General features: G+C 35.0%; 2 protein-coding genes across 2 annotated transcripts; both read left to right on the top strand.

Moving 5' to 3' along the window:
* Window positions 1–13813: 13813 nt before the first annotated feature.
* Window positions 13814–16596, top strand: LOC108989767. Its single transcript, XM_018963500.2, has 7 exons — window positions 13814–13981; window positions 14322–14383; window positions 14515–14598; window positions 15000–15054; window positions 15426–15561; window positions 16045–16095; window positions 16170–16596. The coding sequence occupies exons 1-7, from the start codon at window positions 13891–13893 to the stop codon at window positions 16267–16269; spliced, it is 579 nt and encodes a 192-aa protein (XP_018819045.1). The 5' UTR covers window positions 13814–13890; the 3' UTR covers window positions 16270–16596.
* Window positions 16597–18530: 1934 nt separating this feature from the next.
* LOC108989768 (40S ribosomal protein S15a-5) lies at window positions 18531–26923 on the top strand. The gene is made up of 5 exons (XM_018963501.2): window positions 18531–18668; window positions 18768–18851; window positions 24873–25024; window positions 26307–26467; window positions 26661–26923. Exons 3-5 carry the CDS (start codon window positions 24895–24897, stop codon window positions 26757–26759), a joined length of 390 nt encoding a protein of 129 aa, XP_018819046.1. The 5' UTR covers window positions 18531–18668; window positions 18768–18851; window positions 24873–24894; the 3' UTR covers window positions 26760–26923.
* The last annotated feature ends 180 nt before the right edge of the window (window positions 26924–27103 follow it).

Genomic DNA, 27103 nt, shown 5'->3' with positions numbered 1-27103 from the left:
GTTGGTGAGTTGTTGCACATTAATGCTGCTAAAAATGCACACAACCATGATTTAAGTCTAAGAAATGCAAGATTCTTTAGATGTAATCGAGCTATTGATGATTCTGTTAAGAGGCAGCTAGACATTAACGACAAGGCAGACATAGATATGGCAAAAAGTTTCAACGCTTTGGTTGTCGAGGCTGGTGGATTCGATAAACTACCATTTATTGAGAAATATGAACGAAATTATATTGACAAAGTCCGTCACTTTAGACTTGTCAAAGGGAGTGCTGCAACATTGAGGGATTATTTCATGAGAATGCAATATAAGAATGAGGACTTTTACTTATTGATGGATTTAGATGACGATGGAAGATTAAAAATATTTTTTGGGCTGATGCATGTAGCAGAGCATCATATGGATATTTTGGGGACGTTGTGGCATTTTATACAACTTACCTAACAAATTGATATGGTATGTCATTTGCCCCTTTTTTCGGTGTTAATCATCATGGAAAATCCATATTGTTGGGCACATGTTTGATATCAAGTGAAAATATTGAAATGTTCGTCTGGTTATTTGAAACTTGGTTAAAATGCATAGATGAGAGAACGCCAAAAACTATCATTACTGATCAAGACAAGGCCATGAAAAATGCTATTAAAATAGTTTTTCCAAACACTCGGCACATATATTGTTTGTAACATATTATGCGAAAACTACCTGAGAAGTTGGGTTCACATTTCCAATAAAACTGTGGTTTGAAGACTACCTTGCACAAATATGTTTATGATAATGCAACGGATATGACATAAAAGTTACGAGCAATGAATTTGCAATACACAAAAATGAAGACCCAGCCCGCACATGCACAAGCGAATATTGAGGGACATGATGTTGAGGTTGTAAGTTCAAAAAATGTTTTGAGTTCTCAAGTTGTTAGAGGCAAAGGGAGACCCCCATCAAAGAGAAGAGCACAACCAATTGAGAAGATTATGGGAAAGCGACGTACTAAAAAGAACCAATATGATGCCGGTGACAATAGAAAGAGAAGAAATGTATTCCATTCTTATCTCTTTTTTATTTTAATAGTATTTCATTTGTATTTAATATGTCGTGTTTTATTTCATTTGATTTTTAAGAAAATGTATATATTCAAATATAGGCAAAGAAACAAATGGAAGATGAAAAAATTACGAGTGACCCTACAGTTTTTATAGAGGCAGTGTTAGTGTTTGGCTCACAACAAAGTGTCATTTTACAAGTACACAATTTTTAAGTAAGTACATGTTTTTTTAAAAGTATTTCGAGTTTTATATTTGTGGTTGTGATTTTTACAGATGGATGAGGTGTTACAGATGGATCCTCAACATCATGACCAACGTGCTCAATTGATGAATTAAATCCTAATTGATGTTTGGGATTTTGAGTTTCTGATAATGTATTCTTAAATCAATTCATCCATTGTATAGTTTTGTATTTTGAGTTTTTTATGATGTATTCTCAGAGATGTTACTCTATGTTGGTTTCGAGTTTTTGATGATGTATTCTTAGAGTTGCTACTATATATTGGTTTCAAGATTTTAATGAATGAAGTGCAATTTTTACTATGTCTAGATTAATTGAAGACTGAAATTTTGAAGCATGGGCGACTAAGTTTGGAAACTAGTCAAATTTGAAACTGCATGTCAGGAACATTACCGATCATTATAGAAGCCGATCATATCCTTCTAAAATCATTATCCTAAGCATTTAAGTATATAAAGAAGCTGTTATATATAATCATACATTTAAGTATGCTTAGAAGCTGATTTTAACATGAGCATTATACATTTAACTATGTTTATTTCAATTTTCATGCAAGATCGCGTGCAAAGAATTTGCTTATGAAATATGGCTGCTGGACAGTGTAGCACATAAAATTTGGAAAACTCCAATTATTTATTGTAATATCACAAGTCTGGTACAGTGTAGCACATAAAATGATTTTAGACGCTTACAACAACTTTACAATTGACCAGTCTAACTTGACAACGCTTACAACACTTTACAATTTTACAAAGTTGGCAAAGGAGCTAAATCCCAACACAATATAACAATATTAAGAATAACCAATACTTTCTTTTGGATGTCCTCTACTCTTTTGTATACATCTCTATGCATTTATGTGTTTCCGTCCTCCCACCTCTACCCTGTTTTCTTATCACCACATTTAACAGGTGCATGTGCATGCCCAGAAATGTTTTACTCTTCTTAATCCAATTGATTATTTCTCATTAAAGGTGCCTCTGTCTTTGGCCATAAGGGTAGCATCCTTTCAAGAAATATTGCCGTTTACATTGCAATCATTATGGAAAAACTAACAATATATTTCCAAAATCACATAAACCAAAAAAGCAGAATGCCTGAAAAACTAACCAGTAATTAGGGGTGTAAATTCAAACCGGAAAGACAGGACCAGTTGATAAAAATTATATATAAAAAATAATATTTGTATTATTGTAAATATAAGTTTTATACAAAATATTATATATATTAATATATATAAGTTTTATATATTATGTATAATTATAAATTTTTATGTGAAATTTTTATATATAATATATATAATTATATATATTTACATATGAAATAATTTCTTATTATAATTTATAAATTATTACATAAAATGTTAATAATAAATCACTAAAAGTTTATAACTAATACTAATAGTTTAATATATATAGACTAATGACTATAGTTATACTTATAATTAATACTACAAGTTTTTACTAAAAGTTTATAACTAATACTAATATTAAATATATAGTTTATAATTAATTCTAATATATAACTTATAACTATACCAATAGTCTAATATTAATACTATTATATAGTCTAATATATTAATAAAAGTATAAAACAGTTTTTTTTTTTTAAATCAATTTTTTTTAAACAAATTTTTATTGACAAATTGTGAAACTTACATTTTAAAAACTGGAAAACCAAACCGGACTAGAAATCGGTAAAACCGGAAGTACCGGTTTAGGAGGGTAATCGGTGTGAAATCGGTTTTGAAAAATAAAAAACCGGTACATACTGGTTCGGTCCTACATTTTGTCCAAAACCGGCCCGAACCGGACCGGTTACACCCCTACCAGTAATGATGCTTAAAAATTATTTTTAGAAATTCCATATTATCTCCAAGTAAAATAACATGAAAATTAAGAGGAAATGGATTCATGTAAATTCACCAACCAGTCGAATGCAACATATTGTAGAATATAAATAGCAAAAAAAAAAAAAAAAAACAAGCATCTTAAAATTGCAAAAGAAAAAATGTAGGAAAAAAATCATAAGAGCAAGAAGATTCATAGAAACAAATGAAATAACGACATTGCTTTTTCGGACCTTCTTATAGGTGAGAGGTGATGCAAGGAAGTACACGCAATTAGTGTTCCTTTTTAGCAGTTCTTCTTCCAATTCCGACGAGAAAAGAGAATATTTGAGAAGTGAAACGTGAGAAAGAAATCGTAAGCTAGAGAGAGAGAGAGAGAGAGAGAGATTCCCAATGAAAAAGTCTCTAGGGTTTTCAAAGGAAGGGAGAGGGGGGAGGGCATGAAAGTTTGGGGATGAAATGAATCGTTTCAATTCGTGCCTGGGTAGTCCTCCCCTTGGGACTATACCCCAAATTATTCTTTTTGACAAATGAGATTCGAGCATAGCGGGGAAATGAACAAAATAATTAAAAAACAATATGGCATAGAATCCAAAAAATAATAATAAAAAAAAAATTATGTCATAGAATCTCGCTTTTGAAATCTCCTATTAACCAGCGATAAATGATACCCCACTTCACTTTACACAACAACCCTACGTGGCATTTACTTTTTATTTTTTAATAACTTTAAGGCGCTGGACTAAAAAGCCTGAAATTTTCATACCCACCCCGGGTCATTAACCTCGCCCTGTCTCCACCAAAATCCCGAACCCAAATCCGGTCACCACTGCCACTTCTTGCATAGGGACTTCTGGAATTATAGACAATGACAGGCCTCTATCAAGTATTTGCACAATTAGAAGGGCAATGACATAAGGAACTACAATACACACAGAAGGAACACATAAAAAACAAGTCACATATCTTTCATGTTCAGATGCTAAATCAATCCCCCATTCCACTTTATTCTCAAACTTCCTGTCGCTTTTCACTGCCTCTTCTAGAAGTTCCACAGCCTCCGTATATGAAATCCACTCAAAAGGGGTTGAACAAACCATTCATATACGCTCAATAATGAGAATGCAATATAAGAATGAGGGTTTTTACTTATTAATGGATTTATATGACGATGGAAGATTAAAAAATATTTTTTGGACTGATGCACGTAGCATAGCATCATATGGATATTTTGGGGACGTTGTGGCATTTTATACAACTTACCTAACAAATTGATATGGTATGTCATTTGCCCATTTTTTCGGTGTTAATCATCATGGAAAATCCATATTGTTGGGCGCATGTTTGATATCAAGTGAAAATATTGAAACGTTCGTCTAGTTATTTGAAACTTGGTTAAAATGCATGAAAAAGAGAGTGGCAAAAACTATCATTACTGATTAAGACAAGGCCATGAAAAATACTATTGAAATAGTTTTTCCAAACACTTGGCACATATATTATTTGTGGCATATTATGCGAAAACTACATGAGAAGTTGGGTTCACATTTCCAATAAAGTTGTGGTTTGAAGACAATCCTGCACAAATATGTTTATGATAATGCAACGGATATGACATAAAAGTTACGAGCAATGAATTTGCAGTATACAAAAATGAAGACCCAGCCCGCACAGCACAAGCGAATACTGAGGGACATGATGTTGAGGTTGTAAGTTCAAAAAATGTTTTGAGTTCTCAAGTTGTTAGAGGCAAAGGGAGACCCCCATCAAAGAGAAGAGCACAACCAATTGAGAAGATTATGGGAAAGCGACGTACTAAAAATAATCAATATGATGCTGGTGACAATAGAAAGAGAAGAAATGTATTCCATTTTTTATTTTAATAGTATTTCATTTGTATTTAATATGTCGAGTTTTATTTAATTTTATTTTTAAGAAAATATAGGCAAAGAAACAAATGGAAGATGACAAAATTACGAGTGACCCCACAGTTTTTATAGAGGCAGTGTTAGTGTTTGGCTCACAACAAAGTGTCATTTTACAAGTACGCAATTTTTAAGTAAGTACATGTTTTTTTAAAAGTATTTCGAGTTTTATATTTGTGGTTGTGATTTTTACAAATGGATGAGGTGTTACAAATGGATCCTCAACATCATGACCAACGTGCTCAGTTGATGAATTAAATCCTAATTGATGTTTGGGATTTTGAGTTTCTGATAATGTATTCTTAAATCAATTCATCCATTGTATAGTTTTGTATTTTGAGTTTTTTATGATGTATTCTCAGAGATGTTACTCTATGTTGATTTCGAGTTTTTGATGATGTATTCTCAGAGTTGCTACTATATATTGGTTTCAAGATTTTAATGAATGAAGTGCAATTTTTACTATGTCTAGATTAATTGAAGACTGAAATTTTGAAGCATGAGTGACTGAGTTTGGAAACTAGTCAAATTTGAAACTGCATGTCAGGAACATTACCGATCATTATAGAAGCCGATCATATCCTTCTAAAATCATTATCCTAAGCATTTAAGTATATAAAGAAGCTGTTATATATAATCATACATTTAAGTATGCTTAGAAGCTGATTTTAACATGAGCATTATACATTTAACTATGGTTTTTTCAATTTTCATGCAAGATCGCGTGCAAAGAATTTGCTTATGAAGTATGGCTGCTGGACAGTGTAGCACATAAAATCTAAAAATCTCCAATTATTTATTGTAACATCACAAGTCTAGTACAGTGTAGCACATAAAATGATATTAGACGCTTACAACAACTTTACAAGTGACCAGTCTAACTTGACAACGCTTACAACACTTTACAATTTTACAAACTTGGCAAAGGAGCTAAGTCCCAACACAACATAACAACATTAATAATAACCAACACTTTCTTTTGGATGTCCTCTACTCTTTTGTATACATCTCTATGCATTTATGTGTTTCCGTCCTCCACCCTTACCCTGTTTTCTTATCACCACATTTCACAGGTGCATATGCATGCCCAGAAATGTTTTTACTCTTCTTAATCCAACTGATTATTTCTCATTAAAGGTGCCTCTGTCTTTGGCCATAAGGGTAGCATCCCTTCAAGAAACATTGATGTTTACATTGCAATCATTATGGAAAAACCAACAATATATTTCCAAAATCACATAAACCAAAAAAGCAAAATGCTTGAAAAACTAACCAGTAATGATGCTTAAAAATTTTTAGAAATTCCATATTATCTCCAAGTAAAATAACATGAAAATTAAGAGGAAATTGATTCATGTAAATTCACCATCCAGTCGAATGCAACGTATTGTAGAATATAAATCGCAAAAAAAAAAAAAAAAAAAAAGCAGCTTAAAATTGCAAAAGAAAAAATGTAGGAAAAAAAATCATAAGAGCAAGAAGATTCATAGAAACAAATGAAACGACAACATTGCTTTTTCGGACCTTCTTATAGGTGAGAGGTGATGCAAGGAAGTACATGCAGTTAGTGTTCCTTTTTAGCAGTTCTTCCTCCAATTCCGAAGAGAAAAGAGAATATTTGAGAAGTGAAACGTGAGAAAGAGATCGTACGCCAGAGAGAGAGAGAGAGATTCCCAGTGAAAAAGTCTCTAGGGTTTTCAAAGGAACGGGGAGGGGGGAGGGCAGAAAAGTTTGAGGATGAAATGAATCGTTTCAATTCGTGCCTGGGTAGTCCTCCACCTGGGACTGTACCCAGAATTATTCTTTTTGACAAATGAAATTCGAGCATAGGCGGGGAAATAAACAAAATAATTAAAAAACAATATGGCATAGAATCCAAAAAATAATAATAAAAAAAAAGATTATGTCATAGTATCTCGCTTTTAGAATCTCCTATTAACTAGCGAGAAATGATACCCCACTTCACTTTACACAACAGCCCTACGTGGCATTTACTTTTTATTTTTTAATAACTTTAAGGTGTTGGACTAAAAAGTCTGAAATTTTCATACCCACCCCAGGTCATTAACCTCGCCCTGTCTCCACCAAAATCCCAAACCCAAATCCGGTCACCACTGCCACTTCTTGCATAGGGACTTCTGGAATTGTAGACAATGACAGGCCTCTATCAAGTATTTGCACAATTAGAAGGGCAAGGACATAAGGAACTACAATACACACAGAAGGAACACATAAAAAACAAGTCACATACCTTTCATGTTCAGATGCTAAATCAATCCCCCATTCCACTTTATTCTCAAACTTCCTGCCGCTTTTCACTGCCTCTTCTAGAAGTTCCACAGCCTCCGTATATGAAATCCACTCAAAAGGGGTTGAACAAACCATTCATATACGCTCAACGCAAGTCTTGGCAAACTTATCAGCCATGAAACTTCACATATGCCTCGGCACAATTCATATCATCCTACAAAAATAGACACTCAGATGTTACCTCTATCTGTAATATTTCTTACCATTCTATCACATAATTGCATATTCACTCTGAATGCTAAGTATATTTCAAGGGAAATTGAGCAAATGCGTTCAATTCATTGGAACAAATCGCATAATTTTGGAATTTCATTGCTCAGACAAGACTACTGACATGATTGGTATCATTGCAAAAATTATTTTATTAAATTATTAAAGGCAACTGGCCACGCCAAGATTTTCCACACAACAAACACCTATGCAGATATTCACTTGTAGGACATACCTTCAGTTCTGCAAATGCAATTTCAGGCTCCACCATCCATAACTCAGCCAAATGCCTTGAAGTTAGGCTTTGTTTACGAATACAAATATTCATAAATATTCTCATATATTTTCAAACCAAAAAATCACTTAAATATAAAATATTTTTCAATTTCAAACCTTCAAATATTTCATCTAATCATTACTTAATCATTATATTTTTCCTAAACTCTCAAACAAAACATAAGAAGTAATACAACTTTTTCAGATTTTAAAATAAAAATTATATTAAAACAATTTTTTAATATTTTTATTCAATGTTTTCCTATTTTTTCAAAACCCAATAAACATCTTAATTAAACTATTTTATTACTTTTTATAAATCATTTTATTATTATTTATAGGTATTATGAAATATTCTAACTATCCAAACGAGTTCTAAATTTAGGCAAATAATTTTGCACTGACAGTAAGTTTTCTACTGAAATTTCAAATTATTTTTTGTTAGCCGAAAACTTGACCAAGTAAGCTTGTTAATTTTTGTAAGATGTCATTGGTTTTCTCATTTAGGCCTCATTTGGATAGTGAGATGAGATGAGATGAGATCATATGTGAATAATAGTGAAATAGTTTGTAAATAATAGTGAAACGGTTTAAGTTAAGATATTTTATGAAATTGTGGGAAATGAAAGAAAAAAAAGTTAAAATAAAATATTATAAAGTTTATATTTTTTTAGGATAATTTTTTAATATTATTTTTGTTTTAGGATTTTAAAAAGTTGAATTACTTTTTGTTTTTTATTTATATGTTTGATAAAATTGTAATGATTAAATAAAAAAAATTAAAAAATTGAAATTGAAAAGTGTTTGTATTTAAATATTGACATGAAATAAGATGAGATGAGACATTCTTGCTATTCAGACCAAACCAGTCACTTTTCTGACAAATGAGATTCGAGCATAGGCCGGGAAATGAAAAAAGTAATTAAAAAAGATTATGGCATAGAATCCAAAACATAATAAAGAAAAAAGATTCTGTCATAGTATCTTGCTTTTGGAATCTCTTACTGACCAGCGAGAAATGATACCCCACTTCACTTTACACAATAGCCTTACGTGACATTTACTTGTTTTTTAATAACTTTAAGGCTCTAGACTAAAAAGTCTGAAATTTTCATACCTACCTCGGGTCATTAACCTCGCCCCGTCTCCCTCAAAAACTCAAACCCAAATCCGGTCACCACCATCAACACCAGTGTCGTAGGTAAGTCTCTCTAAAAATCCGGCCATCACTGTCTGCCCTCACCATGGGTACGTCTCTCTGCTCTCATTGTTCTCTCTCTCTTCCTCAAAATCCCAGTTTCTGCTCTCAATCATTGATCATTTTGTGTCTTTCTTCAAAAGTCCCATTTTGGAACTTGAGAGCTAGCCGAACAGAGGCATTTTGCACTACATTGCAGGTCTCTCCATCACTCCCACTTCTTTTTTGGTTTTTCATTTTTTTGCCGATAAACCATATATTCTAAGTATCCTTGGACTAAAGGTAATATTAGTTATTTTCTCTCAAATCATATATTTATGCTCATTTTGCCTTATTAGTAAATATTTAGTTTCAACGTTTAGAAGTGATTCTAATTTTGATTTTGGCCAAATTTTTTGTAGGATTCTTGTTTATTTATGTATTTATTTCTCATACAATAATTTATATTTTTTCACTTTTGGAAAAATCTTTATAATTTTGAATTTTGCAGCTATTTAAGTCCGGCTTATGGGCTTTATAAAATAATTTTGAATTTTACTGTTAATCAATATTTTTCAGAGTTTTATCTTTATTTGGGCGAATATTTTGTCTTCTCTGTGTTGACCATCTATTGAAACTAGCTGTCATAATTAATCTAAATTATGTTCGGCGTCAGTTGGCATCAGTGCTTCGCATCTTTTCTGAGGTGATATCTCATCACTTTCCATGGCTGGTGGTTGTGGTCGTGGTCGTCGTGGGCAGGTTCCGAACGAGGAAGTCTTGCACTATGATCATAGCGTTTAGGATGTGATGATTGAGGATTTCTAGAGACATGTTGCAGAGTTAACCCAGCGTCTAGCGGCGCAAGATATCGAGGATCGTGAGATGGAAGATCACGATTTTGATTCCAGTTTTATGAACCCGTATCACAATTGTGTTTTATTCTGAGAGTACTGTGGTAGGGAAGAGCGTCATGGGGACCTCGATTTCATAGTTGATTTATTAGAATTTCCTGATACTTTTCAAGTTGAAGGTTTCGTTGATTTATTGCATGAGATTGAGTGAATTTACTACCCTAAGGAGGAAGAGTTTGTGGATAGATATTCCTCAATAGGATATAACTTTATACTAATCTACGATACCTATCTTGATGATAATAACTTAGTGGATGAGCTAAATATTTTTATTAAAAACATAGATTGGTAAAGAAAATGGTGGTGAAGTTTTGAAGTTTGAATATCATGAAACAACTTTAGAGACAATCAACTATGTTCATTTTCTTGGAGTTTGGGACTTTTTTTTAAATTCTCCTATGCAAAATATTTTTTTGGATTTGAGATGTGAGAAAGAAATTTAATTTTGGAGAATAAGATGTTCAATATTATTTTATTTCAACTCAATCAAATCAATTTTAGTTTTTTCATGATCATCGGGACAATACAACAAAAGGAAAGACATATTCATCTAATTGGAAATCCAAAAATAGAGGCAAGAAAATTTAGAGTTCGATGATGAATTCTCTCCAACCCTATGAGAATGATGCAAACCCAAATCGATATGAGGTATCTAGGTCCAAATTCTACGTTGATTGCATGGAAGTACTACTTTAAGATGATGAATCTATACAAATATGGAAGGAAAAACTTAATATATTCCTTGAACTAAAGGCAATATTAGTTATTTTCCCTCAAATTATATATTTATGCTCATTTTTGCCTTATTATAAATTTTTAGTTTCAAGTTTTGGAAGTGATTTCGGTTTTGATTTTGGCCAAATTTTTGGTAGGATTCTGATTTTGATTTTGGCCAAATTTTTGGTAGGATTCTTGATATGAACCCACGGGAAAGGAATCTCTTGAACCCACAATCAATTTGAAAACTCTCCAAGAAAGCCAAAATCAAGTCAATGGATGGATAACCTAGACTCGATGAGAACTCGTTTCAAGAACCTAGATTATATTAAAATCTAGACCCGTTGAAGAACACGTCCCAAGAACCTAGATTACAAAGGAGGAACGCCACAAAGGTTGTGATTTACCTTTGATAAGTTCAAAAGTTCAATTAAGAACAAGAGTAGTAAAACTCAATCAACAAATAATTTCTTTCTCTTTGTTGTAACTATGTAGCAATTTTGAATACGCCACATTCTCTTTTCTTCTTCTTCTTCTTTCTGTTTTTTTTTTCGAATTTTTTTTCCTTTATTTTTTTAATTTTTTTTTCATTTCATTTCCTTTCTTTTCTTTTCTCTAATTCAACTATAAACATCAATATTCAATTGTGAAAACCAAGCAATTGAATTCAAACACACAAGCATGGACAATGAAGTAGAAGAGAATCAATGGAATGACACTCTAAGCAATTAACAAACTTAGAGATGCAGGAAACCCTAGAATTTTGAAACCCTAGGTGATGCAAATTTCAGCCAAACCCAAAACTCAAAGAATTTCGGTAGCCTACTTTTTGTTTCTATTTTTTTTTGGCAACCCTAGAACAATAAAACCCTAGAATTAAATTTAAGGATGCTAGAATTAAAAAATAGAATCAGACCTGATTGGAAACCTTACTCTGAATACTGAATGATATGAACCCTTAGGAAATGAATCCATTGAACCCACAATCAATTTGAAAACTCCCCAAGAAAGTCAAAATCAAGTTAATTGATGGATAACCTAGACCTGATGATAACTCGTTTCAAGAACCTAGATTATATTAAAATTTAGACCTGTTGAAGAACACGTCTCAAGAACCCAGATTATAAAGGAGGAACGCCACAAAGGTTGTGATTTACTTTTGATAGGTTCAAAAGTTCAATTAAGAACAAGAGTAGTAAAACTCCAACTCACAATGAATAAATTCATCAAATTTCATAAACTTCTTAACATGAGGCAATAAAGAGTATTTAAACTAAACCCTAATGAAAACCCTAGCCAAAATAATGCCCTATCTTCCAAAAATACCCCTGAGTGAACAGTAGTGCGTCTACAGTATGGCGCTACAGTAACTCGGTTATAGTAACCTCTTGAAACCCTAGTTCCTAAAAAGTAACTTTCCAAATAAGCCATTGGCCAAAATACAAGGCCTTCCCAAAAACGTTAGTTCATAAAAAATAATAACTTTCCCAACTTGCCCCTGAATAGGTGCCCCTTTAAGTCTTTCTCATAATAAATATAATTATTCTAAACTAATAAAATATGTCCTTTAAATGAATTAAAGAAGTTGGGCTCTTGCTAGAGTCGTCCCAAGTGGATTGTATCGCTTCGTTGATCCTCTTGGCTCTTGATCTTGTGATTGACCTATCTGGAACTTGCAAAAGATCTTTAAGACTGGACTCACTTTGGTTCCCATCAATTCTGGTTTATTTATATATTTATTTCTCATATAATAATTTAGATTATTTCATTTTTGGAAAAATCTTCATTATTTTGAATTTTGCAGCTATTTAAGTTAAGCTTGTGGGCTTTATAAAATAATTTTGAATATTACTATTAATCAATATTATTTAGAGTTTTCTCTGCGTTTTGGGCGAATCTTCTCTTCTATACAATGTTGAGTTTTGACTCACGTTTTAGCACCTTCTTAATCAGTGCCGACGAGTCCCTCTCTCTCCTCTTTTTCACACATTCCTATAGCCGCTGTTTCACAACTGTCACTTCGGTTGCTTCTCAGCTTGCTACAGTGGCGCCTGCCTTTCTTTCTTCAATGTATGAGTCATGGTTACCTCTTCCACATGCTTCCTAACAGCCATTTTCTAGGAACTTGAGGAGTTTTCATCCCCTTGACTTGTCTTTGTGGCGCCCACCTTTCTTTTTCAAGGTGATTGGTGGTTGTAGCTTCTCTCGCATGCTTCCTAGTATCCACGTGCTGATGATGATTCAAGACAGTTGATAGGTCGGCGTATGTCATCCCTGGCCACCTCTGTCGGTGCCTCATTATTCTTGGGCCCGGCCAAACAGGCCTCTCACTTGGTGGGACAAGCCCACCAAAGGCTGTAATCTTCACTTTACCAAATCGATGAGCCTTCCTTTGAATTGTGGGATCTCGGCCTTTTGGACTGGGTCTTTTTACCCTCTCCAGTGGTGATAAGAAATATTAATGAAGGGTATAATACATTACAAAAAAATTCGAATTATGAGTTTTTTTTTTTTAGCTTGAATTATGGGATTAAGGGAACTTTAATAGTGTTGAAGTTCATAGGGTTGTTCAAGTCGTTTTTTAGCTGAGTTGAGATGAGTTGAGTTATTTATGAATAATAATGAGTTGAGATGATAGAGTGAGTTTTATAGGGCCCAACTAAGATGATTTTAGATGTGTTTGAATGTTAAGATGATGTTAAATATATTTATGAGAAGTTGAAAAATATTATGAGTCCTACATGTAAAGATGTATTGAGTTGAACAAGGTTGTGGGTTTCACGTATAAAGAGGTTTTTAGTTGAAATGAGTTTAGTGATTTGAAAGTTGAGTATTTTAATATTAGACTCAGCTTAAAATTAGACTAAATTGATCTCAGTTTAGTTCAAGTTTTAAACGGGAAATAACCTCCAAAAACGATAGTCATTTTTGTCAATGCGCGGTTTAGTATAAGAGCGGTGCTACTTTGCCGCCTGAGTAGCACCGCTCCAAGTGACCGCTAGGTCAAATTGGCCTTCTTATTTTTTTATTATTTTAATTTTTTTATTATAAAATATAAAAAAATATTAATACATTAATATTCATTTTTTTAATTATTAAATAAAAAAAATAAAATATATGAGATGTTAAAACGAGGGAGAAGGTGAGTGGGAAGCCCATCAATTTCGCTTCGGTGCTAACTTAGAGAGCGAGAGCGAACGAGTTCATTGGCGATAGAGGACGATGAATAAGCTGACCCGAAAATGGCGAAAGTCTCATGATGACAACCTCTCTCTCCCTGCTCTTGACGATTCTCCCGCCATGGACACCCAAGGTCTCTCTCTCTCTCTCTCTCTCTCTCCATATAAATATATATGTATTTTATTCATTTATTTTGTGTGCTTCTCCGTTTTGGTTAATTTTGTGTAAATTTCCGTTTGGTTACGGAGGAAACGGGCTAAAGAAAAGAAAGTACAACTTTTGAATCTGGAGAATCTTGATTTACTCCAAAAATTGAGTGAGAGATTTCTGGGTCGCCGTCAGGTCTAATTCTGTGCACCCAAATGATAAGCTGTATCTAAATTATTCTCGTTGCATAAGGTTCCGAAATCCCACCTATAATTATTATTTCAATTCCTGGAAGCTTCAATTTTTTGGTATGTAATAAATTGCAGAACAGGAGGAGTTGGTTCGAACATTTGAAAAGGCTCAAGCTCAACAGAGTCGTTTGTGGAGGGTATATCTCGCATCATTTTATTCTTTTTTTCACCAGCAAAAAAATTAGCTCAGTTTTTTTTCTTAAATTTAATAGCTTGATTCCAATTTGCGACCTTGTTTTGTTTTTGCTTTTGTTTTATTTAATGGTAGGGTGTGTTCGCGGCAATTCTCTTTTGTTTCGCCATATTTCTTTTGTACTCCATCTTCCAGCAGGCTTCATCTCCATGGGAACTGGTACGAAGTCGTTTCATATTGCTATGATTCCAAGCATTTTTGCTTAGTATGCATTACATTTTTATATAATCCTTCCCAAGCCGTTGATTCTGTTAGCTAGCATGGTATATTTTACTGAATCAGGGAAAGTAAGTATGTTAATCTAAGAACATCATCTAATAAGAGTGCTGGAGAATGCTATGTATTTATTATATCAAAATTTGTAGATATACGGAACTTGTTTGTTTCTCTTCCTCCCCTTCTTCTTCTTCTTCTTCTTGGCAGTACATGAGACTATTGAGTATCACGAAGTTCAAGCAAGGGGAACACTATTGCATAGCGCATCATAATGAATATTTCCTCTCAAAACTGGCATTTCAATTGAATTTTGTTACCCTTTTTTTTTTGTTTTTTATGAACAGCGGTATCATGCTTACTTCATGGAGGAGGTTGACTCATGGATAGTTATATCTGCAGGTTCATTTCTGTGTTTATTGCCATCTTTTTGCATTTGTTTTTGTCTGATTACATGTTATTTATTGTGGACCTCAGGTCTTCAGCTAGTTTTTGCGGGTTTTCTTGGGGGGGGAGGGAATTGTTAGTGTAATTCTGTCCCCTATATGGTTCTTGTGATAGCTTCCTCGACCTTGGTTATCAATCTAACTCTTCATTTCTGGTGGGGAACAGACAATAGTTTGTTTTGTGTTCCTCAACATACTATTTGAGTTCAATTTCTGCATTTTTATTATTCTCCATTCATAGGGAGGAGTTTTGACACCAACTGTTGCGATGTCACATTTTACATTTCAAATTATTTTTCAATATAACCCTGGTTTTAATTTGAACAGATTGGGTAGCTGTTTTAGCATGTTCATTTGCTATCATAGGACTGCTTCGTAACTCAAAATATCACAGGCAATGGATTTGGTACTCCTGCTATGCTGGCATTATACTGGCAGTGTTCTGGTTATATTACATGCTGAGGTATGTCAACTTCTCCGGAATGCCTTTTTGATGCATTCTCTATTCCCCTTACCAATGTTGGATTATATGATGACAAAAGCTCAAACCAGAGAATATTATGAAATTTTGCATAGGGGATTATGTCTATAAAATTTCTGGATTTCTGTCCTCTTTTATTTCTTTTGCTTGGTTGCCTTTCATTTTCTAACCAGGGCATCTTTCAATCTTCATTCAACCTAATATCAGTTAAATTTTCACTTTTCATTTCTGGACTTTGAGCTGCATTCATTGTGTTCAAACTTCTTATACATGGTACAAATGCAATTATCCTTAGTTGCCGAGTACAAATTGTTGCCATCTTGTTTTGCTCTTTGAGCTCTTTTGGCCTAGTGAGTTGCCCCTTTTTCTTTGAAGAAAGTGTGTTCTCGTGTTTTTTCTCATCTTGTTTTGAGAAGTTGAGTTGGAATGACCTGTTTACTTATCTGGTGTTTTCTTGGGTGGTAGATTGCCAAAGTTCCGGTGGGATGTTATCTGGCTTCCATTCGGACCTCTTAGGTATGTTGTCTTGGCATTTTTGTCCATTAAAATACCTTCATTGAGAAATACACTTTAGTGCATTTGAATTGCAGTGGAGCTGGAATCTGCCTCTACGTGGATTATCTGCTATCTGAGTCATCAGACGAAATAAGAAAGCTTCGAGGCTATATGTATTCTTATAAAGCTATTTAAAACGGAATAGTGGTAACCGTAGTGGGGTTGGAGTTTGTTTTCCAAAGAGGTAGAGAGAGAATACAGGAAGGCATGCACGGCCGATTTGGTGGTGCTATCAAATACTCGATGAAGCTTTTACTGTAAATATACAAAGTTGTGAAAGATTGCATAGGAGTGCTGGAATGTGAGGGCCTAGATTGTCCACGTGATCTTTTATTTGTTGTGTCTTATGATTGATGAACCTTTTTCTAACCCCTTACAACGACATTAATGTTAGACACCTTTTGAAAACGACGAGGAGGCAATATTCTAGTTCAGTGCTAACATCTAGTACATTGGTGGATAGACTGTTTCTGGCGCATATTAATAGTTTCATGCCCTTGGAATTTGAAATATGTTGGATGACCATGTTGGAAATAACATGGACATTGAGCATCCAATGCAGTTTCATATTATCTTGCTGCTAACTGCCAATTGAGGCCAGCCCTCTCCAACCTGTACTCAAAAGAAATGAGAGAGAGATGACATATATATATATATATAGGAAAAGTTTTCTTGCAAGTGAGTTTGTGCACCAAACCGCGCATCGATGCTGACATGTAATACATCCGTTTAATGAAACAGTATGAATTGAGATTAAAATAATTTTCGTGAAATAGAAAATCTTTTTATTCTCTCAAAATTTTCTTTCTTTTATTTTTCTTGTCAATAAAAAAAGTCATGTTAGTGTCGGTACGCGATTAGGTGTATCAAACTGCTTGACTTAACAAGACTATATATATATATATATATATAATATATATGTATATTCAAAATCTAACTTTGAGTTTCAAAGTTTAGGCTTGACAAGTTAATTGCCAATAACATGAAATTACAACAAAAGAAGCAAGTTCTATCGGTCACATATAATATGCTTAAAGTTCAAGCAAAGAGGTAGTAAGACACGTAAAACGCTACGAGGCAGATCGACTTTTTTCTATAGAAAAATTCTATAAATTACACCCTTATCCTACTCTTATCCCAATATAATAAGGTGTCATGGTTCTTCAACCATTGAAATTTTCTTTTAAAAAATATAAAAAATAATCCAAGTGTGATTATTCAAAAGTGTCAGTAAAATTTTCTGTATCATATATATACCAGTAACCAATACACGATTAGCTCATTTCAAAAAAAAAAAAAAAAAAAAAAATACACGATTAGCTGCTGATACTGTTCCATCTCGACCCAAATTTGGAGCTGTTTCGGATCATTCCAGATGTTTCGGCTGAATTTCGGGTATCTCAGCTGCAATGAGCCCATGAAGAAAATTCATTTTAGCCCTAATCAAATAAAATCTCATAAGAGCATCCTTTGAGAGGATTAGTTAAAAGTTAAATTTATTAAAAATTTAGTTATTAAATCATAAAATGTGATCGTAATGAAATAGTTAAATTCTAAATAACAGTCACTTTTAAAATAATTTCTAAATTTAAAAGGAACTGTTCATTCATCAAATACATTTTATATCAATTATTTCTCTTCATTTCTTTCTATCAATGTCTTTCTCCATTTCCATAATTTTTTTAACCCATAATTTAATTAGAATATGATTACTAATTAATATATAATATTATGAATAGTAAAATATGATAAAATTAAATAAATTAATAATTAAAAAAATTAAATATTTTTAAAATTATTAATTACTCAATACTATATAATGAATAAATAGATAATCTAATGTGAAGATTTGATGTGAATAACCAAAGTCAAATTCATCTTATGTTATTTTATTGTTATATAATGAAAAAATAGTTATTCCAATATGAAAACTTAAATGAATAGAATAGTCAAAAGTCAAATTTATCTTATATTTATAAAAAAAATATACTTTAGCATTAGCTAATCCATTGAGGATGCTGTAACATTAGCAACATCAAGAACTCGACCATGAAAGAGGCAGGAGGCTAGAGTTCCTTTCTCACCAAATACCATAGACTATCCATTTAGAAACAGAAACGATTTCATCTTATCTCATCTCATTATTATAATTTTTTCAAATTCTCACACAAAATATAATAAACAATTCAACTATTTCAATTTCTAAAATAATAATAATATAATAATATTTTATTTAACTTTCAATTAAAACCCTCTAATCCCATCTTAATATCCAAACTTGACTAATAACAACCAACATCAATCTTAATTCTTATCTGGCATTTACACTGTGAGTCAGTGGCAGCTTTGTAAATTTCTCTAAAAAACTTACAATTAGGTAATTGCGTATCATTATCAGATACTCGTTTTGCAGTCTTCATTTTACACTCCCAAGTCCCAAGTATTTAACCCTAACCTCAGTCCCGACCGCCGCTCCTCCGCAGCTCGCCACCCCCACAGCGGCCAGCTTCTCCCGCAGTCAGGCATCATACAAGGTTAGCCCTCTCTCTCTATCTCTCTCTATGTATATACATATACATATATATGTGTACATCTGTTTACAGCTAACATTGCCCGTTGTTGCAATTTCTCAGCCACCCGTGGCCACTCGGCCGCTCCACTGCCCACCACCGCATCTCAGCATCGCCTCTCCGTTCCTCATCAAATTTTAAGACAAGGTGAAATCCATTTGTTCCTCTCAATGTTTGGAGTCTAATGATTAATGAACACTGTAGTTTGACTTTGGTATTGATCCGGTTGTGATGGGTTTTAGACTTTGTGATGAATTCCGAATTTTGGGATTAAATGTGTATCAAGGAATGTACAACCTAACAACCTAAAATGTGCTCTGTTATTTCTGTAAAATGTGTGTATCAAGGAATTTTGGGATTAAATGTGCTCTGTTATTTCTGTAAAATGTGTGTATCAAGGAATGTACAGCAGGTCCTCTTATACATGGTTTTCCCTAACAACCTAACAGAATTGCCTTTTCCTAAAAATAGAATACAGCTCATTTATCTAAAGGTATTTACAATAAATGAAATAAAACAATAAGGGATACAAATGTAATCATCCCTTTTCTCTTTTATGCAATGTGTCTGGACGACTTGTATTGGTAAGGTGGAGGCAGTTTGCATCTTGATCATGGGCTTTGATATCTTGATCATGGGCTTTTGGAGCTGGGAGTTGGGCCTTGTGTACACTATCTAATAGCCCCCCGCAAGATGGAGAGTAGAGATTTACTACTCCCATCTTGGATAAGTGCAGCTGTAGGACATGGGCTGGTAAAGCTTTGGTGAAGATGTCTGCCAGTTGAGCGTGTGAGGGAACATGAGAGGTAATGATACTGCCCTCTTGAATCTTGTCTCTGATGAGATGACAATCCAGCTCTATATGTTTTGTTCTTTCGTGAAATACGGAATTGGCGGCGATGTGTAAAGCCGCTTGATTGTCACAATAGAGCAGGGCACCCTGGGGATGTGAGACCTGCAAATCAGTTAGTAAAAATCTGATCCAAGTAATTTCAGAACAAGTGGAAGCCATGGAACGATACTCAGCTTCAGCGGAAGAGCGGGAAACCACTGTTTGTTTCTTGGTTTTCCAAGAAATAAGAGAGTCTCCAAGAAAAATACAATAACCCGTGACGGATCGACGTGTGTTGGGGCATGAGGCCCAGTCTGAATCACAATATGCTCTAAGTTGTAACTGAGATGTGGAGGGCAATAATATTCCTTGACCAGGAGCTGTCTTGAGATATCGAAGGAGCTTGTGTGCTGTGGACAGGTGTGCAGTTGTGGGGTGATCCATGAATTGGCTCAAAAGCTGGACAGTGAAGCTTATATCGGGTCTTGTGATTGTGAGATATAATAAACGTCCAACAAGTCTACGATATGGAGTGGGGTCTGAAAGAGGCTGCCCAGAATCTTTACTCAGCTTAAAATTTTGTTCAAGAGGCAGTTTGAGTGGCTTACATCCAAGAGAACCCGAACCTGAAAGTATGTCTAATGCATACTTTCTTTGACACAAATGTATTCCTTTAGAGGATTGTGCAACTTCTAAACCAAGAAAGTAACGTAAGTAACCAAGATCTTTAATCTTAAATTGGGTGTGCAGAAATTTTTTCAAAGATGCAATGGAAGTTGGACAGTTTCCAGCCACAATAATATCATCAACATACACTAATAAGGCAGTAAAAGAGGTACCATCTGCTTTAGTGAAGAGACTATAGTCTGCCCTAGATTGCTTGAACCCAAAAGCAATAAGAGAAGAAGAAAACTTGGAGTGCCATTGCCTTGAAGCTTGTTTAAGGCCATAAAGGCTTTTAACAAGTTTACAAACTTGATGAGGTTCACTTTTAGTGTAACCCGGGGGTTTTCTCATGTAAATCTCCTCATCTAAATCACCATGGAGAAAAGCATTGTGGACATCAAATTGATGTAAGGACCAGCCTTGTATTGCTGCCACAGAAAGTAGAACCCGGACAGTTACCAATTTGGCAACGGGAGAAAAGGTTTCTGTGTAATCTATCCCTTCTAGTTGTGTAAAACCTTTGGCAACAAGTCTTGCTTTTAGCCTTTCAATTGACCCGTCAGAGTTGAACTTAATTTTGTATACATACTTGCAATCAATGGCTTGTTTTCCAGGGGGTAAATCAGTGAGAAGCCAAGTTTGGTTTTGTTCTAAGGCATGTAATTCAGCTTCCATAGCTTGGCACCAACCAGGGTGTTTTATTGCTTGTTTATAAGTGGCTGGTTCAGAAATAGTAGAAATGGAGGTTGAAAAAGTTCTAAAAGAAGGACTAAATTTCTGATAAGATATATATTTAGCTAGAGGGTGAGATGTACCAGTTATGTCTGTGCAGGAATTGGACAATGATTGGGCTGGCTCGTGGAGGGAGGCCTGCTTGCAGTGAAAATCTTGCAAGTATTGAGGTGCTTTCCGTAGTCTAGTGGACCTGCGAAGAAGAGGAGTGGGAGTGGAAACTGAAATTGGGGAAGTATGAATATGGGGGTCTTGGTGGGAGGGGAAATCAGATTGTGAAATGGGAGATGAAGGAGCATCAGGATTTGCATGTGCTGTGAGGTCAGAAGTAGAATGTGAAGCTGGAAAATCTAGAAAGTCAGATAAAGGCTTGGTGAAAACCAGATTTGAAGGGTCAGTGGTGGAAGTAGTGAGTGAGGGTAATGAATGGAAAGGGAAGATGGATTCATGAAACACAACATCCCTAGAAATGAAGGTAGTTTTGGTTTTAAGGTCAAGGAGTTTGTAACCCTTAATACCGAATGGGTAGCCAAGAAAAATGCATATGCGACCACGAGGATCAAACTTCTTCCTACCATGAGAAAGGGTAGAAGCAAAACATAGGGATCCAAAAATTTTCATATGAGCATAAGTTGGTGGAGAGTTAAATAAAAGCTCATATGGTGTTTTGTTTTGAAGAAGTGGACTAGGTGTTCTATTAATCAAATAAGTGGCTGTTAAAACGCAGTCATTCCAATATTCAAGTGGAAGACCGGCTTGAAACTTCAATGCACGAGCCACATTTAACAAGTGTTGATGTTTTCTTTCTACAATCCCATTTTGTTGGGGGGTGGCAACACAACTTTTCTGGTGAATGATGTCCTTGGTGTTAAAAAATTCAGTCATTTGAAATTCACCCCCATTGTCACTTCTTAAAATTTTAATTTTAAGATTAAATTGAGTTTGAACAAGATTGTAAAAGGTTTCAATACATTTTCTGGTTTCAGATTTATTTTGAAGGAGGTATAACCATGTACATCTAGTAAGGTCATCTACTATAGTTAAAAAATATTTGGATCCATCATATGCGGTTGTTGAGCATGGTCCCCATAAATCACAATGTATTATCTCAAAAGAATGGGATGTTTTATGTTGACTAGTAGGGAAAGGAAGACGACGCATTTTAGCCATTGGACAAATGTAGCAAGGCTTACCATTAAGAGAAGAGGTATTGTTCTTTACAATAGGATCAGTAATTAAACTAAGACAAGAAGAAGATAGATGACCTATGCGACAGTGCCAAAGGTCAAGGACACCAACATTGTTTAAAACAGATGCTGAAACAGTGGAAATGTTGTTGGAAAACTGTGAAAGTGTGGAGGCTAGACTTGAAGGAGAGACTTTAGTTTGGAGCAAGTGGTAGAGGCCATCCCTTACTTCACCCTTCCCAATCGTTGTCCAAGAGAGAAGGTCCTGGATAAAGCAGAAATCAGAAAAAAATATGAGGCAGCAAGTGTGAGAAGTAGCAAGTTTCTTTGCTGAAAGAAGATTAAAGGTGAAGGAAGGAATGCATAAAACCTCAGTAAGGCATATGGAATCTGTGACCTGAACATGACCAATGTGTGAGACAGGAACTTCAGTTCCATTGGGTAATTTCACAGATTGAGAAACAAGTGTTGTGGCAGAAGTGAGCATGGAGGGGCAGCAGACCATGTGGTCTGTTGCACCCGTGTCTATTATCCAAGGAAAAATGTTGGATGGTAGTGCATTGTGTGTGTATGTAGAGAGGGAAAAAGATATACCAGAGAAGGTGGAAGTAAGAGGTAACTTGGACTGAATCTGGTTAGCCGAATGATGAGTAGCAATGGAAGACTCCTTTGGTTGAAGCAAAGCTATTAGTTGCTGAAATTGTGCCTTAGTGAAACCCACTTTTTCATCACTGGTTTCCTCATGCTGTGGGAAAGGAGATATGGAGGATTGAGCAGAAAAAACAGCATTGTGGGAAGGTTTGTTGGAAAGTTTGTGGCCTTGAGGGTAGCCATGTAATTTGTAGCATTTGTCGGCTGTGTGACCAAACAAATGGCAGTGAGCACACAGAGGTGCTTCAGCATTGCCAGCTTTAAAGCAAGTTTCAAGTGTATGGCCTGTAATTTTGCAGTGAGTGCAAAATGGTCGGTCTCTTTTCTGGTTAGGCCATGGTTGGGGTGAGAATTTTTTAGGGTAAAGAGGCTTCTTAATGGCGAGGGCCATTGAATCAGGGGATGGTGGATGGTGGGTAAGTTGATGCTGTCTTTCTTGCTGTTGTATCAGTGAAAAAACCTTAGTAACAGGAGGTATGGGATCTAATAGCATGATCTGGTCACGGGCATTAGAATAACTATCATGCAAACCCATTAAGAATTGGAAAACACAGTCACGTTGGTAACGATCCAGAAGAGTTGACATTGTACCACAGTTGCAAACGGGAATAGGATCATAAATGGACAGCTCATCCCATAATGTTTTGAGTTTACTATAGTAAACACTTACAGATTCTTGTTCTTGAAGGAGGCTAGCAAGAGTCTTCTTGAGTTGAAATATGCGTGGTCCATTCTGTTGAGAGAAGCGGTGCTGGAGATCAATCCAGATATCGCGTGCATCATCAACGAACACAACACTTGATTTAATGGAAGAACTGATAGAATTTTGAATCCAGGAAACGACCATGTCGTTGCAACGTTCCCAAAGGGCAAGCAAGGGGTCATCTGGGTCGTGGGGTCGTGGGATATCACCGGTGATGAAACCCACCTTATTTTTGGCACGAAGAGCGCGACGCATGGCGCGCGACCAGGTGGCGTAGTTGTCTGCGGTGAGCAGGTCAGTCACAAGAATGACGGCAGGGTTATCGCCATTGTCAAGGCGGAATGGGTTGCCGTGGTCACTGAGGTTCAAGAAACGAGCCATATTGTTGGCATGAAAGGTGTTTGCATTTTGGTTTGAGTGAATTGAGTGAGAATCAGAGTGATGGGAGGTAGTATCGGCAGAGTGTTCAGAAAGTTTGGCCATGAAATTGTGCTCTCAGGCTCTAATACCATGTAAGTAAATGAATAAAATGGAGAAGAAGGCACTAACGTGCAGAGAGCAAGTGCACAGCAGGTGTAAGTAAATGAATATTCTCAGTGCTCTGTTATTTCTGTAAAATGTGTGTATCAAGGAATGTACAGCAAGTCCTCTTATACATGGTTTTCCCTAACAACCTAACAGAATTGCCTTTTCCTAAAAATAGAATACAGCTCATTTATCTAAAGGTATTTACAATAAATGAAATAAAACAATAAGGGATACAAATGTAATCATCCCTTTTCTCTTTTATGCAATGTGTCTGGACGACTTGTATTGGTAAGGTGGAGGCAGTTTGCATCTTGATCATGGGCTTTGATATCTTGATCATGGGCTTTTGGAGCTGGGAGTTGGGCCTTGTGTACACTATCTAATAAGCTTGCCCACAGCCCTTTGTAGATCAGTTTGTGTTACATAAAACTGATTAAATGAGAATCAAAATGGGGCCTGTTTGTGTTACATAAATCTGATTATTGCTGTGTACTTATTTGGACCAAGGTAAACAAAGATGGGGGCATGTGCTTGCTCTTAATTATTGTTTTTATTTTATTAAAAGATAAACTTTATATATATATATATGTATATATGTATTGTGTAATCCCGAAAAGGTACACCACTACAGATTGGTACTGAAATATTCCATTTCAGTATCTAAACTGTAGCAGCTCCCAGAACAGAGTTCAAAGAATAGAGTTAGTCAAGCTTTAAATATTTGGGTTTGAAGTAGGTAGTCTTAATCTTCTAAAAGCACATGCTGAGAATAGTAAATGACTCTGATATTCAATGAAATATCCAAAATTTCACTGCTTTGTAAATCCATATTCACTGAATGCAATGTGCCTGCCGACATTGGGGTTTAGGGTTCACGAAGCACAAAAGGAAATGGGGAGGAGGATATTGAATGAAGCTTTGAGAGCAATGGTGAATGCAGAGCGGAGAGGAAAAGCATCAGTGGAATTGAAGCCCATCTCCACAGTCATGTCTTCTTTTCTCAATATCATGAAAGATCGAGGTAAAGCTATAGCTTTATACTTTTATTGCCGATCTGGGTCTTGTTTTTTTGCTTTATATGGTTCTAATTCATGGATTCATTAGTTTTTTGGGAAAAAATTGCCTGGACTCTGTTTAAAGGGCTGATATGGTATCAATTCTCTACTTTGACAAAATGGTTGAGTTTTGGTATCAAAAAGAAAAAAAAAAAAAACTGATAAAAAAAATTTTTGTTGACCATCGATGCAACTTCAGTCTTTTTTTTCCCTATCCGGTGGTTGAATGGGAATCATAGCATATCCTTTCTTTAGTTTAGATCCATTTCAGTAAAGATAATTAACACAGTGTTTACTGTTTATTTTATACCGAACTGTTGTTGTTGTTCCTTGAGCCAAGCATGTAAGGTTTAGGAACTATGTTTCCATTGATCTTGAAATTATCTTTACTGAAATGGATCTAAACTAAGCTTCCACTTGAATTGTTATAATTTTTCTGAACTCATGACTTTCGTCATTATTTTCAATATCTTTGACGGAGGGGACATTGAAGTGGTTTGTATAAAGTGCCAAGGTAGGCATTCAGTCTTTAGAAATCTCTGGAAGCTTTTCTGGAAATTAGAGACTCTAGCTTAGCAGAAACTCAATAAATAAACAAATTAAATTATGGACGAATGGTTAAGAGTCTGTAACTACTTATAAAAAAAAATAGTCTGTAACTATAATAGAATTCATGAAACATCTTGGGTCAGGGTAAGTGGCATAGTGCAATTCCAAAGTTTGTACTTCTCATTGTATTCTACAATTTGGGCATCAGTGCTAGCTTTGCAAGGATATAAAAGGGGAAGATACCAGGAGTTGTTTCTTTGAAGGTCAAACTTTTAATTGTCTATTTTTGATAAAGGTGGGTGATTTTCTTCCCAAGATGTTATTTTTATAATTTGTAGATTTCTGGTTGTCCCAAGGGTCTCAACATATGATTTCTACATATAATTTTCTCTCATGTGCACAAATCTCTGTTGGGCGTATATGTCAAACAGCATCTCTAGCTGCTAAGGGCGGGTTGGGACACTTGGGAAATTTTTGAGCCGAACCATCTTACACTAGATAAGTGAACCTTTACCACGCATGGTTCAGAGCAGTTGCTATAGATTTTCATTTTTCTCCTCGAAGTTTGCTGAAGAACTACAAATTATTCCTGTTCCTCCATTTTTTTAGCCTATTGGTTTATCTTTTGCATGTTATAGAATGACTAGTTTGTTTTTTATGGGCCTATCCAGTTTCTTTAAGTTGTACAATTACTTGCAGGGTACATAAAGAATTTTCAGGTTTACGATCCACATAGAGTGGGGAGGATAACAGTTGAACTACAAGGCAGGATTAAGGATTGCCGAGCTCTCACTTACAGGCAGGATATCAAGGCGAGGGATCTTGAAGGTTACAGATTGCGTATGCTTCCAACACATCAGGTTCGTTAACATTGATATCCAAGAACCTGATTTTATTTTTTGTTATCATTTGACTGTTATAGCTTGCAAAAGGTTTGTGGAAGAAGGGCTGTCTATATGTTTTGTTTAATAGATCTTCTTTGCCAAAGGATGAAATTTTACTTTCTTCAAACTCGTTTCATTGTCTTCTCTCTCTCTCTCTGTGTGTGTGCAGTGGGGTTATGTTGTGATCACGACTCCAGATGGCGTTTTGGATCATGAAGAGGCCATTAAAAGGAATGTGGGCGGACAGGTCCTGGGTTATTTTCATTAGACTCCAACCTCGTCGCTTCGATGAAAATGGAAAGAGTTGCTCCAATATGATCGCAGCTTGCCTACACCAGCAAGAATTTGTCATGCCGGCTTCTTACTTCATTGCAATTTTGTATGTACCGATTAATGAGATGATGAACACAAACATGTTCCTTTCTTTCTTAATTTACTGGTGATTCAGTTACTAAACTGTCATAAAGCATGATCAAATTGGATCCACGCAAAGACCTGGTCCTATAATATGGAACAATATCATTTTCCCAAAGAGAGATGTGGCGTCTGGTACAATAGATTCCTATAGCAAATTGGTTGAAAAAAAAAAAAAGGAAAGAAAAGAATTTTAAG

This window comes from Juglans regia, chromosome 10 (assembly GCF_001411555.2).
Source record: "Juglans regia cultivar Chandler chromosome 10, Walnut 2.0, whole genome shotgun sequence".
Lineage (NCBI taxonomy): Eukaryota > Viridiplantae > Streptophyta > Magnoliopsida > Fagales > Juglandaceae > Juglans > Juglans regia.
This window is presented reverse-complemented; position numbering and strand designations above follow the sequence as displayed.

What these genes read in the sequence shown, in the direction of transcription:
- LOC108989767 (XM_018963500.2), top strand. Translation starts at nt 13,891, where the DNA reads ATGAATAAGCTGACCCGAAAATGGCGAAAGTCTCATGATGACAACCTC. An exon ending in TCCCGCCATGGACACCCAAG is followed by an intron (nt 13,982 to 14,321) that starts GTCTCTCTCTCT and finishes AATAAATTGCAG; the next exon opens with AACAGGAGGAGTTGGTTCGA. An exon ending in AACAGAGTCGTTTGTGGAGG is followed by an intron (nt 14,384 to 14,514) that starts GTATATCTCGCA and finishes ATTTAATGGTAG; the next exon opens with GGTGTGTTCGCGGCAATTCT.
- LOC108989768 (XM_018963501.2), top strand. Translation starts at nt 24,895, where the DNA reads ATGGGGAGGAGGATATTGAATGAAGCTTTGAGAGCAATGGTGAATGCA. An exon ending in CAATATCATGAAAGATCGAG is followed by an intron (nt 25,025 to 26,306) that starts GTAAAGCTATAG and finishes AATTACTTGCAG; the next exon opens with GGTACATAAAGAATTTTCAG. An exon ending in GTATGCTTCCAACACATCAG is followed by an intron (nt 26,468 to 26,660) that starts GTTCGTTAACAT and finishes GTGTGTGTGCAG; the next exon opens with TGGGGTTATGTTGTGATCAC.